The sequence below is a fragment of the Rhinatrema bivittatum genome, chromosome 4, assembly GCF_901001135.1.
Source record: "Rhinatrema bivittatum chromosome 4, aRhiBiv1.1, whole genome shotgun sequence".
NCBI classification, from domain to species: domain Eukaryota; kingdom Metazoa; phylum Chordata; class Amphibia; order Gymnophiona; family Rhinatrematidae; genus Rhinatrema; species Rhinatrema bivittatum.
The window spans coordinates 370,844,065-370,858,473 of NC_042618.1; the positions used below are offsets into that span (position 1 = coordinate 370,844,065).

Sequence of the window (14,409 nt, forward strand, 5' to 3'; positions counted from 1 at the left end):
TTCCCCACCGGGGAGGCACGCGGTGCAAATCCCCTCCCTAGAAAGCCTGCCCCCAGGCTGTCCACACGCTACACAAACTGCTGCCCTCGGCATGCGCGGGGGGGGGGGGGGAGGGACAGCGGGGAAAGGCAGGCAGCGCCGCACCGAAAAGGGGAATCCGCCCAGGAAACCCCCCCCCCCCCGACCGTCCAATCCTTGTGAGCCCGCCAAGGAATGCTACGTCTCGGCAGGCAGCGGCCCGGGGAATGTGCGTCTCGGGGCCGCGGGTCGGGGAACGGCAGAGAAGGAAGGAGAAAGAACTTCACACTCCCCATGGCTGAGTCGTAGAAAACTGCCCGGGAAGGATAGAAATGAGAACTCACCCTGAGCCAGTTCGGTAAGAGAAAAAACAGCAGACGAGAGGAAGAGAAGCAGGTCTGCTTGCAAGATTAAACAGTCTGAAGAAAAATTTTTTTTTTCAAATAATAAACTTGATCCCTCACAACTAGAATAAAGACGACACAAGAAATGAAGCAAAAAATGACAACTATCACAGTGTACTGGGGAACAACCGTTCCCCTGCTCCTATCTGCTGGAGTCAGAAAGATACTGAAGAGGAAGACTGGTTGTGCTGGCTTATATGGCAGCACCCTCTGAAGTTCTTGTCTGGCTCCATCTGGTGGATGGGGTACATAATCCACCATCTGGACTGATCCTGGTACGTACAGGGAACTTTAGTTACCATTTCCCATTTTTAGACACTATTCTTCCCAATGCCAAAAGTTACTTTTAAAGGGCCAATGCTTCTTTTCCTGACAAAGATGGCAGAGTTTGCTTTTTAAAAACTGCTTTGGCCTATCCTCATGCCTACATTATTGTATGTAACATCCATCCTGAATTATCCTAAGTCCCTCTTTCCTTTTTCTCTCTCTCTCTCACACACATTCTATTACACCTCACATACTCATTTGAATTCCACACACTTTCTAAATGCATTCAAACACTCGTCTTCTCTATTACACAGCATGGGAGGACTGTGGATCCCTAGGACTGCAGGGAGATCAGAAGGCACACACACTATTGTCATACAGCAGTGCTCCATTGGATCACTCATATTGACAGCTTATAGCAATATTACATGCATTTGATTTTCTATCACACAAGGTAATGCACACATTTCCTTCACACAACACAAATATATTAACTTATAGTTTCTCTCTCATCTTTTCCCCGAGATATGCAGGACCTCTAAATCACTTTTATCACTTCAATTTACTGTAATTTAATGTTATGATTGTATGTGGCTCTGCATTAGCTATGGCTAAAAAAAAAGGTATATTAAAAATGTCCGATGAAGCCAAATAACTTTGTCAGAAATGAGTTTGAATATGAATGAGTTGAATTCAAAGAGTTGCCAGTGAAAGTGATATCACAATTATACCATTTGTCAGAGGTAAGGGAGATTTGCAATTTTTTCAGAATTGAAGAAAATGTTTGTAGTGAAATATGCAATAAGTATTTAAGAATATTAATAGTTTTCAATCAGTGTGGAATATAAGCAATGTAAAGAAATGTTATATTTCATATTACCATGAGGAGTACAGTCCTTTAATAGCTTGCTCCTGGCCACTCCATCGAGCAGGGTTTTCATATTTGCAAGCACGACCACCGCATGTCATGGAACACTGCATGTGTCCAGGGATGACATGTCGCAAGCGTTCCCCTACTTTGGTGTACTTTGCTGTTGGACGCCTTGCAAGCGCTAAAATGAACACAAATCACATGGGTCAGTAAAAATTCACTTAAAAGAAGCTCTTCAATCCTAGAATTAAAATGAAGCAAACTTTGCATAAACATAGCAAATCACATTTTTAGGATGATGGCTTAAAGTGTCATATAAAGAAAGTACAATATCAGCATGTTAAAACAAAGTAAGAGTTTTAAAATCAGCGTGGTTGCAGCTGCAAACAGCATGGAGTCCATGTCTGGCTCATATTTTGAACTCTTTCTATAGTTCTTTTTAATATACATTAATGTTGTACATTTTAACAATTAACATAGGAAACCCAATTGATATATATCTTTCTCTCTGAAGTTATATTTTGTTGCTATACAACATATAAACTGCTAGCTTTTAACAGGGCAAATGTTTATTTTTTTGACTGAGTGAACCCTGGAAAGCAAAATGAAGCTTATGATTAAGTAAACTGTTTTACATGACTTTGCACAATTTAATTAGGTGCAATTTGTTCATCTAAGGATTAATATAATTAATTACTATTAAACACAAGTAAATTGTTAACAAAAGCACGAAAAAAAATTCATAACAGCAAGAAAGCAGGCAAGAAATATATCAAATATATCTAAATCCTCCAAGTTATTATGCTGCAAATAAGTTTTTGTACGTACTTCTCTCCTCTGACAATATCAAAACGCATATGTATATAAGTGACCAGAAATTACACACTTTTACATTGGACAAAAATCAATATGTTGTGATTTGGTAGAAACACCAACTCCTCTTAAAATGTGTTGTTCAATTGTTTATTATCAATTAGAAAAAGGACTTTACTTTTTTTCTCCACAAAGTCTGTGGTCACTTCTGCAGAGTTGACTGATGAAAGGGCCACCATAACCCGGTGAGAGGAAGATGAGAGTACCTCGATCACTGAGCTCCGACGCCTCTGGACTATTCGGTGCAGGGTATCTGAGGCAGAATGTCTCCGACCCTGAAAAAAGTCACCCAAAAAATGCACTGCTGAGATCCTTCTACGGGAAGCCTGCATGGTGAGGAACTTCAGTTTTTTCTGCTTGATAATCCAAGAGACTACAACCCAGAGGGCACGTGAAATCCAACTTGCAGCATTCAGGTTATGCAGAGATATGTGGTTGTTTCTGCATGACCTAGCAGCTCTTTAGCATACACTGTCAGGTTTCTATAGTGACAAACATTAAAGCCATTGATCGTGTATCAACTAAGTTCTACATGAAGGGCTTCAATTTGAGTTAACCTGTTATTCAGCTATGGACAAGACTAAATATTCTGGGACTAGAAAGTCAATATTTCTATGAAAAAATTAATGTGATGAATATGTTAGTAAGAAAATAAATTCAATAAAAAAATTGATGTAGTTTGAAAATGGATTTCGGTATGGAAGATCTTTTGGGACTATATTAGTAACTATTTCCCCCACTTTTCTTCCCAAAAGTAATAAATACCTTCCCTTTTACCCCTCTGAAACAGGGATGTGGCTTTTCTTTTCTAGGGTAGAGCGCAAGTAATCCCATTTTCCTCCAAGGGTCATCCTGCCCAATCTGTTCAAGAGAAAACTCTTTTTGAAAACAAAATACTAATTGTTTCAAATGAATTCAAAAACATTCTTAAGTCTGAGGATGATGTGAGCTATATACTATTTTTTGTCAAGATAAGCTAATCTGACGTTGCTTTTTAGGATCTAAAGGGCTTATGGTTAGATAACCACTTCCTTAACCAAATAGGGTTGAGTACTGCATCACTAACAAGTGGGTGCCATTGTTGCCTCACAAACATTTTTTCCCTTAGTGTACACAATATTTCTATGCTTCTCAGGATATTTTTTTAGTATTTTGTTAGCTTCTTTTTCTTTATCAAAAGATAAGAGATGTCTTCATATTTTCTGAGGAAAGGGAGGCACAATTTGTCAAAGTAGGTCTTTTCCACCTGCATTTTCAGCGTAACTTAGGTCTTCTTGTGAAAATGCAACCTTCCAATGCCTGCTGCTGCTAATCCAAGGAACACATTAGAGGTTCTAGAAATCCTTCTGAATAGATTTGCCATGTCCAGCCTCAAGAGAGTGATTGCATTCTCCAACTGCAATCACAGTATTACATTCCAGCTCTGTACTGTTCCATTTCTAGTCACTTTAAAGCAAAATCCATTTTTTGTTGTGCTGCGAATCAGAAGAAAACCTACTGAGAAAAACTGGCACAAAAGGAAATTAATTCATGGTGATGAAAATTCAGTTTAGATATATGCAAGTATTTCTGTTTCAGTTTGCCAAATGGAAATTTGATGTATGCTGGAGAAAAACATTGCCAAAAAAAAAAGCAGTAGAAAACAAAAACAAACTGAAAACTAGTACAATCATTTGAGACAATGGGACAATTTTCAAAGAACTTAGGTACCTCACTTAGGGGCAGATATAATAAGCTGTGCTGCCCTTACCACGATTTTAACTCCCATTTTGGCATGTGTTTTTCAATGCTAACCTGATTCCAGTACGTAATAGGAATTTTTAGCATCGGAAAACCAACACTATAAATCTCGTGGCCAGGTTAACACTTCTCATGCTAACTGCAGAGTAATAAGTCTTATTAACTATTACTCTGCAAGGGGGAGGCTGCCTAGCATGTCTTTTTACCACAGAAAACTTTACACCTGCTCAGCGGCAGGTGTTAAAACTTCATGCAGTACCGAACCCCACTCTTGTGAGTCTGCCCTTCCAAACAGGCTGATCATGCCCCACCTTAAAAAAAAAAAAAGTGGGAATCTGAACCGAATTCTTGCCACCCTCCTGAACAGCGCTGCCTCCAAGCATACCCTCACCTTAAGTCGAGTCAAGTCTCTTGTCTGATTGTCTCAATCTGTGGGTCTGATAGGCCATCTTCAGCAACCTCATCTTAAACAAATAAATCGGCCTGAGCCAAATTCCCCTACCCTTCTGAACTCACTTCTAACCATCATAACCCTCCAAAATCCCCCTGCCCCAGAAGGCTCTGCCTCCTCCAACAGGCTGTTCTTTCCATTCAAAGCCAATTTATTCACTCCTTAACTGTCTGTCAATTGGTCCTCCACTGTCAGCTTTCAGGAAAAGGACCAATCCCCTTTTCAGAAGGCTGTCCTTTCAGAATTCTGAAAGGGGATTGGTCCTTTCACTGACATTTCACAGTGTAGCCTGTGTAGCTGTGGAAGGTTTGCCCCTAACTTTTCTTGCCCCTTACAAGGTCTGGGCCTTCACATTCCTGATTTCTTTGGGCATACACCTGCCCACCTTAAATCTTGTGATGTTCTGAAAAAGATGGCCACTTTGGCCTCGCATGCTGCTTGCGGCCTGTCCTCCGCATGTCTGAGGTTTAAAATGACCTAAATCCTTTAAGAGTTTTCTCTCCTTTATTATTATTATTATTTTTTTTTTTAAAGTAGGTTCCTTCTAAAGGGCATTTGCAAGAGCTTTTCGGCATGCCGAATTATAGAGCCATAGCAGCCTCCTTGACACCATTCCTGAAGCTATAACTCAAGACGGCCATCCTGATGAGGTCCTGTAAAGTACCCGCCCAGAAGGCCATTCCGAAAACCTTTGCTGTACCCTCAGACTCTGGTAGCTGTTGCGTCCCTTGCATCGCTATCCTCACTACATAACCTCCACAAATAGACGTCTTTAGGGTTATGGCATTGGTAGAAAAAAGCTTATGTCAATATTGCCTCTATCTTTCCATAGTGGGGTCTCAATGCTGTCCTGCCAACGACTGCAATAGTTGTTTTGTGGGCGACAGAAACAACTAAAGAATCGATCTACCTTAGGTAACCTCAGTAGAGCATCTTTCTCTGCTAGGGGAAGGGGTAGATTTTATTCATAAAGGGGTGGATTTTCAGAGCCCTGCTCGCGTAAATCCGCCCAAAACCGGGCGGATTTACGCGAGCAGGGCCCTGCGCGCCGGGAAGCCTATTTTACATAGGCCTCCCGGCGCGCGCAGAGCCCCGGGACTCGCGTAAGTCCCGGGGTTCTCGGAGGGGGGCGTGTCGGGGGGCGGGCCCGGTCGTCGCGGCGTTTCGGGGGCGTGTCGGCAGCGTTTTGGGGGCGGGTACGGGGGCGTGGCTACGGCCCGGGGGCGTGGCCGCGCCCTCCGTAACCGCCCCCAGGTCGCGGCCCGGCGCGCAGGAGTCCCGCTCGCGCGCGGGGATTTACGCCTCCCTCCGGGAGGCGTAAATCCCCCGACAAAGGTAGGATGGGGGTTTAGACAGGGCCGGGCGGGTGGGTTAGGTAGGGGAAGGGAGGGGAAGGTGAGGGGAGGGCAAAGGAAAGTTCCCTTCTAGGCCGCTCCGATTTCGGAGCGGCCTAGGAGGGAACGGGGGTAGGCTGCGCGGCTCGGCGCGCGCAGGCTATACGAAATCGATAGCCTTGCGCACGCCGATCCAGGATTTTAGCCGATACGCGCGACTACGCACGTATCTACTAAAATCCAGCGTACTTTTGTTTGCGCCTGGAGCGCAAACAAAAGTAGGCTGTTCGCGCTCGTCTGAAAATCTACCCCAAAGCTACCTCTTTAATCCCCCCGGCTAAGAGGAAATCACTTATGTTAGTATCCTACACTTGAGAGTTGGATGTAAAGGGAAGGCCTTAGGAGGCTAGTGGATTCCCCATAGAATAGACAAACCCTTAGAAGTTAAGGCTGATAATGCCCCTCTGAGGGAATGGTGTACTGCTAAGCAGTCTTCTTACTCGGAGGAACATTCACGGGGATGGAGAGAACAGATTCCAGCCCCCAACAAGGAATCTTCCCTAGGTTCCAATGAAATGCATCAGGTTCACCACTCTGGTGAAATACTGCTGGTTCCCAGGCCATGGGAGATCTTCCAAACCTTGCTGCGGCTCCTGCTGAACAGATCAAAAAGAAAGCCCCACTGCAGCTGTGGCTCCTGCAGGTACTGAAGCACTTCCTCACTTAAGCAATAGTCCTCGCAGGGAGAGACAGGGAGGAAATATTCACCATCTGCAGGACTTCCAGGTAGCAGGCCAAACAGGGCTCCCCTGAACATGGTCCCCTTTCTCTACCTTCTCCATCCACATTTTTTTTTTAATAAACTTTATGTTCCTACCAAAAGGAGGGAGAAAGCAAGAAAGGGGGTGAATCCAGCCCTTACCTTTTTTCCTATCTGTAAATTCGGTTCTCACATCCTCCATCACAAAAGGGAGGCTGTAACCCCTTTCCAGGGTTGCTCATCCAATACCCTAGGGATCGGGGGAGCAGGCCTGAGGGAGATCAACCAAGGGTGGGGGGGGGGGGGGGGGGGAAGGTGAGGAAAGCCTGCTCCCAAGGGAAAGAGGTTATCACTGGGAGAAGTAGAAGTCAGCAGTCACGGGAACCTGCAGACTTAACCAGGCCTAATCCTCACCAGGGTCCTGGGAATGTAGTAGAAATTTGTCCTTATTAGCCCGCAATCTGCTGAAGTCAGAGAAATACTGGCAATTGCCTTATAGATGGATGTGACATCAAAACGGAGAAAAATGAGGTGTGTCCTCTATCACCTGCAGCTGTGGAGGCAGAAAATCCCTAAAGGATTGACTGGTCTAGCAGGAGGATAAGGAAAAACATGTTTTGGTCAGAAAAAGAAGGTGCAAATCTCTGTGGGTACTTTTTCCTTCAGTAAGTTTTAAACCGAAAAGATCACATACTTACACGTTGAAAAGTAGTGCAAAGTCTGTGGGTAAAAAGTACTTACGATCTTTGCAACAATCTGGGCAGTATCAAAATTACCCTCTTAAATTTTGTAACTTTGATTAACTCAAATAAAATGTTCCCGACAAGGCAAACACAGAACAGCAGTATGAAGAAGAAAAAAAAAAAAAAAAGTCTCATATCCTAGAAAGCAGTGTCACTTCTATAGGATATCTGCTAAGTCTGTTATGCTTGATAAGGGAGTCAATCTGCATTTGTTTAGGCAATATAACAATTTTCTTTAAAAAAATGCAATACAGATCTAAATTAAGAGAACAAAAATTAAACAAAGACTAATAACTGAAATAAATTACCTGAACTCAAAGAGGCAACATGTGCACTGCTGCTTTCAAGTGAACAGAAAGGTACTTCATTTTGCATCAAGACCCCAGCAGCCATTGCAGTACCTGTTGAAAAAGTAGTGAGATTTGATTCTTGTTGAGTTTTCCCTATTTATATTTCCCCAACAGTCATAGAAGTGAATCAAAATCTTCTACTACCCAGAGGCTACAAGGAAGGTTGCTTGTATGACATGCCTGACACAGCTGATCCTCAACGGACAAAGTCTGAACACGGGTCTATTGCTCAGCATCATGCAACACTGAATCTTAACCTTTTTTCACATGGTCACTTATCCATCATACAAGCCTTTTTGGGCATAAGCGTACCTCTTACATTATAATACTGAAGAATCTTTGAGGAATCTTTGAGCAGAAAACACTTTTTTTTTAAAACAAACATCTTGTTCCTGATGCAACAACACAACACCTGGACTTTAATCTTCCACATAACATGTGGAGGGTCCTTAATAGTATACAGATAGGACATGGCCACCTGATGTCTCAGTGATGCTTAAATTCCCTTGGCCTATAACATCTTGCCCCAGATACATGTTTGAGGGTAATATTCTGGAGTTGCATCAAGACAGCCAGTGCCATTTTCATCATCAGAACAAGCAGGGCAGGAGAAAATGGGAATCTCATCTGCCCCCAACACCTTTTTGCTCTATTGGATGAGGGAGGCAGAAATGGAAGGAAGCTGGGGAGGGGGTGATATGATAGAAAGGGGGCATGGAGTGTCTTGCTGAATCTTGGGGGAAAAGAGGATACATTGGGCATTGAGACCTTTGCCGGATTGGGGGTGGTGGTGGGGTTTTGGATCTCCCATCCTGCCTGGTTACTGCAGTCAGTAATATACTTAATTACCAGCTGTGGTCCAATCACTTTGACATAGTATTCACTAAGAGGGGAATTTTTATTATTAAAAAAAAAAAAAAAAAAAGGTTTAATCAGATAAAGTTCGGAGCCAACCAGTTAAACCACTGTTTTTGAACATTTTTCTTCTGTGGTTAAATTAACTGCTCAAAATCACAAGGAGCATGCATTTAGCAAGTTCAAAACTGGAGCGCGTTTTCTGCAAGGGAAAGGAGTTAGCCACTTAAGTGTGGATTTTCAGCAATAATAAGCTAACTTACACCCCGAAAACTAGTTCAATGGATTGCAGGCTTAAATCTAACCAGTCAAATTTTGACTGGCCAGAATTAGGGAAATTTTCAGCTGCAAACCTAGCTAATTACGTTCAACTGAAAACATGCCTAAGGATAATCTATAACCTGCTAAAATTCATTGGCTATTTTTGATGCTCAGCAGCTCTTTGAAAATTGACTCCTAAAGCTTAGCACCTTTTAGTGAAAGAAACTTTAAAAGCATGCATTAACATATTTTGAATGTGCTTTAGCAAATAAGCTCCCTGTTCTTCTGATGTGTATGCAATCACATAGCAAACATACTCCTTTTATTTAAAATACTTTAATTCAATGTGTTGTGAAGTTGGCAAAATAAATAAAACAGCATCTCAAGCTTCTAGGGACCTTAAAATAATAAAATTAAAGGAAGATCTTAATTTTCCAGAAGGCTACGGTTGGTTAAACATTTATGAACTAATAATTTACCATTCTAGTTTTCATCCTTTTAGATTCTCAAGGCAATTTAATGTTGTCCTCCCTGTATCTAAAGTGAGAAAGGTTGCCCTCTGGTGATTCCAACTGAACACTGCACTGCTGTTTTCCATGTGACAAATCATGCTCATATTCCTACTACAATCTTGGAGGTCCTATGCATACCCTTGAGTGCACCACATTCACATCTGACTCACAGCTTAGATGACTTGTTTAAAAATGATCCTGGGCAGAGGTGTTAAATATAGCTGCTCTTCAAATAGACATTCCCAGAGTTGTTTTTGAGTTAGAAAACTAAGAGGACTACCGCCCCTGCTCACCATCTCCACTGCCTTGACTTTCTTCCAACTGCTATCTTTCAGACTTCAATACCTCAGTTCTTCCCCTCTCAGACCATCATTGACAACTTTCACACTAAACCACGGCCCTCACAGCCTCATCCAATCACCACCACCATCTTCATCGAGGCTATTGAATCTTGTATCCTTCTCCATTATTCTCTCATTTCTTCTTTCCTCTACTACACTGACGGACCGATACATCGGAGCGCACTGTTAACCCGCCATTGGATGCACATTTTTGACGCGCTAGCATTACCCATTATTCAGTAAGGGGCCGAAAACGCACGTCCCATCCCCGAACCTAATAGCGCCCGCAACATGCAAATGCATGTTGATGGCCCTATTAGGTATTCCCGCGCGATTCAGAAAACAAAATGTGCAGCCAAGCCGCACATTTTGCTTTCAGAAATTAGCGCCTACCCAAAGGTAAGCGCTAATTTCTTCGGGCACCAGGAAAGTGCACCCTCCGACTTAATATCATGGTGATATTAAGTCTGATGTCCCGAAGGGTAAAAAAAGTAAAAGAAAAAAAAAAATTTGAAGTCAGTCCGGGGCTGTCAGGTCAAAAACCGGATGCTCAATCCCGCTGACAGCCACCGCTCCTTTTGCCTGTTTTTACCGCCGGGCCTCATTTAAATACAGAATCGCATGCAAAAGAGAGTGGCCTGTTCGCCCGCTCTCCCGCGGACTTTACTGTATCGGCCCGTGAGTTAGCTGATTAGGCAGGTTCTTCTAATAACACTATAGTCTCCTTTGCTTTAGACTCTCTTGCCCCCCCCCCCCCCCCCATCTATCCTGTAAGGCAAACCAAACCCCAACCTTGGCTCACCCCCAGAATTTGCTTCTTGTACCAGCTCTACAGAGTGTCTCTCAATAAAATGTAATGCCCATGTACATACATTTCAAATTCACACTCCTTCCAGTCTATTTTAACTTGTTCATCTAACAAATTCTTTTACCGCCAACCCTCACTGTCTCTTTACCATTCAATTCTGCTCAAAATGCCTTTACCTCCTACTCCCATGTCACTCTCTGCCCAGACTATGGCTGACTACTTCCATAACAAACTTTACAAAATTAGTCTTGAGTTCTATCTCCCTGACTCCGCACCTCATTTTCTGAAATCACAGTGGAGAAAACTATCCATCTTCTCTCCTCCTCCTACTTGCTTCTTTGACCCCATTCCCACACAGCTCCTCAGCTCTATTTCCTCTGCAGTCATCCTTTCCATTTGTTACATCCAGGGGTGTTAACTTTTAAACAGGTACATGTGCACGTGTTTGCCTGCTCATGCTCATGGATATGGCCATTTTTATAACATATGAACATATATCTGAGCACAGTATACAATAGGCTGAGCATGCGCACGTGTACGTGCAATTTTAAGTGGGTGTGCTCCTATGCGCACAAATGCCGCTTCTTCCGCGTAAGTGGGGAGATTTTAAAAGGCACGCATGCTGATGAAATTTGCCATTTTCTCAGTTTGTACCCAGTTCACCCAGGTAAGGGATAGGACATCCTAACCCTCCTAGTTAAATAGCCTCCCTTCTCCCCTATTAGCCCCGACTCTTAAAACCCTGCTGATCTTTGTATTTTTTGTTTGTTTGTTTTGACTTACATGTCACCCATAGCAGAAGTAAAGTTACACAGCAGGAGACCCCCAGCGTGTGCTGGTTTCAATGTGAAAACCATGAACTCCCATTCCCCGCCCTTTTAAAAAAAAATTTTTTTGTACATGCAGTGGGAGATATGCACGTATTCAGACGACTTAAATTCTGCTCGGCACGCACCAGCCCAATATATTCATGTATCTTCCATTTATGACGCATATTGGGCTTTTAAAATTCATCTTTTAATCTATCAATTTCCACTGCAACTGTTCCTCCTGCTTTAAAAAATGCTGGTCACACTATTCCACAAAAAAACCCTCACTATCATCCCATTACCCTCTTCCCTTTTATATCCAAACTACTCAGTGGCATGCCATGGGTCTCTGGCACCCAGGGACCACTTCATGCATCTGCCCATGTCCTATGCCCCTTCCCATTCTTCTCACAGCAATACTTAAAGTTACAGAAAATCACAATGTATTTTAGTTGTAGTTGATTATCTATCTTTCCCATAAAGCAGTTTACAAATTGAAAATACAAAAATAAAACAATACAATATAAAAACACAATGATAAATAAGATTGATAAACTACATCACTAAAAAAAAAACCCAAAACCATCAACATGAACTCCCTTCATTACCAGGCACATTATGAAGAAACAAAACCCTGCAAAAAAAGTTACTCAGAACTTAATCTCAAATCTGCCATACCAAAACAGCACTGACATACAGAACTCAACCCTACCTATGAAAAGGCAGCAATGCAAATATTATAAAGTGCCCTAGAACACCAATACTCTTCTTAATGGGACGTGCAGATTGAAAAACAGAACAAGCTGAGTTATAGATCCAAAGTAACTGAATAGAAAATTTAGAATCAAAAGTCTAATAGGCAATTTTCTCATGTGTTTATGAATTTATTTCAAAACAATTTTTTTAGGAAGAGAAAACTCAGAAATGTAAATGTGTCTGAAAGTTTTCTATCAAAGGTAAAAAAAAAAAAAAGGAAAAGAAAACCACCTTCTCCATTATAGATCTCTAAGAAGAAACTAAATGCTAGCAGAATACTTCACACATTGGTCCCTGTATTAAAGTGAAGAGACAGAGGATGTGAAAAACTGTCACGCGAGAAGGGAAGTTTTACCTCATAATCAGGCCGATACAGAAAAACGCTCAGGAGAGCCGGCGAGTGCCCACTCTCCCGGCGCGCGCACAGGCCACTCTCCTGGGCGTGCGATTCAGGAGGGTGGCCTATGCAAATTAGGGTCCGCGGTAAAAGAAGGAGCTAGGGACACTAGCGCATCCCTAGTGCCTCCTTTTTGACAGGAGCGGAGGCTGTCAGCGGGTTTGACAGCCGAGGCTCAATTTTTCCAGCGTCGGTTCTCAAACCCACCGACAGCCACGGGTTTGGAAAATGGATGCCGACATAATTGAGCGTCCATCTTCCGACCCGTGGGCCGAATTTTTAATTTTTTTTTAAATTTTTACTTTTTTTTTTTACTTTTGGGGCCTCCGACTTAATATCGCTATGATATTAATGCCAGCCTTTGGCAGGCATTAATTTCTGAAAGTAAAATGTGCGGCTTGTATCGCGCAGGAATAACTAATAGGGCCATCAACATGCATTTGCATTTTGCGGGCGCTATTAGTTTCGGGGGGTTGGCCGCATGTTTTCGACATGCTATTACCCCTTACTGTACAAGGGGTAAAGCTAGCGCGTCGAAAACGTGCGTCTAAACCCGGGCTAACAGTGCACTCCACCGGAGGTACTTCCTGTGGCCGGGGAAAATGGCTATGTGAGCGTATGCCTCCCTCCCTGAGATCAAGGAAGCAAAGCCAGTCTCCTCCACTGCGGAGGGGAATCAGCGTACTGAGAGAGACCATCTTGAACTTTTCTCTTGTGAGAAACATGTTCAGCGCCCTGAGGACGAGGATGGGGTGCAAACCGCCAGTCTTTTTCAGAATGAGGAAATACCTTGAATAGAACTCTCGGCCCCACTGACAGCGAGGGACTGGCTCTACTATGCCTGCTGTTAGAAGGGCGAAGAGCTCTGTGGAGTATGACCTGCTGAGCTGATGAACCCCATGATGGACATGGGGGAAGAGGTCCCTGGGAGCTGGCTGAAGTTGAGATGGTACCCTTGACGGGTGTCAGAGAGGTCCCATTGGTTCGAAGTGATCTCCTCCCAGCAATGGGTGAAACCAAGAAGACTGCCTCCTACTGGGGGATCCAGTGTCAGAGGTACAGTCAAAAGCATGTGGCCGGGGCTTGCTGGGGCACTAGCTGGGGTCTAGGCGCTTGCTGCTGGCGATACGGCTCCTAGAACCGGTGCGTGGTGTATGAGCTTGAGAGGTCAAAGGATAATATTTCGCTGTTTGTAAAAGAGTTTCCGGGATCCCAGCCTGGAGGATTTCCTGGCTGAGGACAGGCCTTCGGAAGTGCTAGCGGACACCTGTTGATCCTTCAGTTGCGCTACTGCATCCCAGACCTTGTCCCCAAAGAGGTTTTCACCTATGCAGGGGAGGTCGGCTAGCCTTTCCTGGACCTCTGGACAGAGGTCAGAGGCTCGGAGCCAAGCCATCCACCGGGTGCCAATGCCCACCGCGGCCACACGGGCCGCTGTCTTCAAGACATCAAAGGTGGACCGCACCTCATGCTTGCCAGCATCTAGGCCCAGTAGAACAACAGCTGAAAGTGCCTCCTGCTGTTGTTGAGGTAGGCCCTCCGCAAAGTCTTGGACTCGTTTCCAGAGGTTGCGGTTATACTGGATCATGTATAGCTGAAAGGCGGTGATGCGGACCACCAGCTTAGTGCCCTGGAAGACCTTCCTGCCCAAGGCATCAAGCTCCCTGTGCTCTCGCCCTGGGGGGGACGGAGGACTCCACGACCACCAACTGGTGGGCAAGGTGCCGCTTCTTGAACTCCACAGCCTGCTGCACCAAATAGGTAGCATCAGCCTTTCTGTTGATGGGGAGATAGAAATGGGGTACTCCCACATCCAGAGGAGGAGGTCCTTGAAGATGTCATGGATGGGAACCGCCACG

General features: G+C 43.9%; 1 protein-coding gene across 4 annotated transcripts in view; it reads right to left on the minus strand.

The window, feature by feature from the left end:
* Nucleotides 1-14,409, minus strand: part of PTPDC1 (protein tyrosine phosphatase domain containing 1) — a 91,524-nt gene that overhangs the window by 55,377 nt on the left and 21,738 nt on the right. For 3 of the 4 annotated variants that reach the window (XM_029600840.1, XM_029600839.1, XM_029600841.1), the window contains exons 2-3: nucleotides 7,770-7,862; nucleotides 1,570-1,741 (exon numbers count right to left, since the gene is read on the minus strand). In XM_029600840.1, coding sequence (XP_029456700.1) covers nucleotides 1,570-1,741; nucleotides 7,770-7,854 — 257 coding nt within the window. In that variant the 5' untranslated portion in view covers nucleotides 7,855-7,862. Of the gene's footprint in view, nucleotides 1-1,569; nucleotides 1,742-2,142; nucleotides 2,153-2,546; nucleotides 2,781-7,769; nucleotides 7,863-14,409 lie in introns of those variants that run through there. The other variant, XM_029600843.1, reaches the window with a different exon arrangement.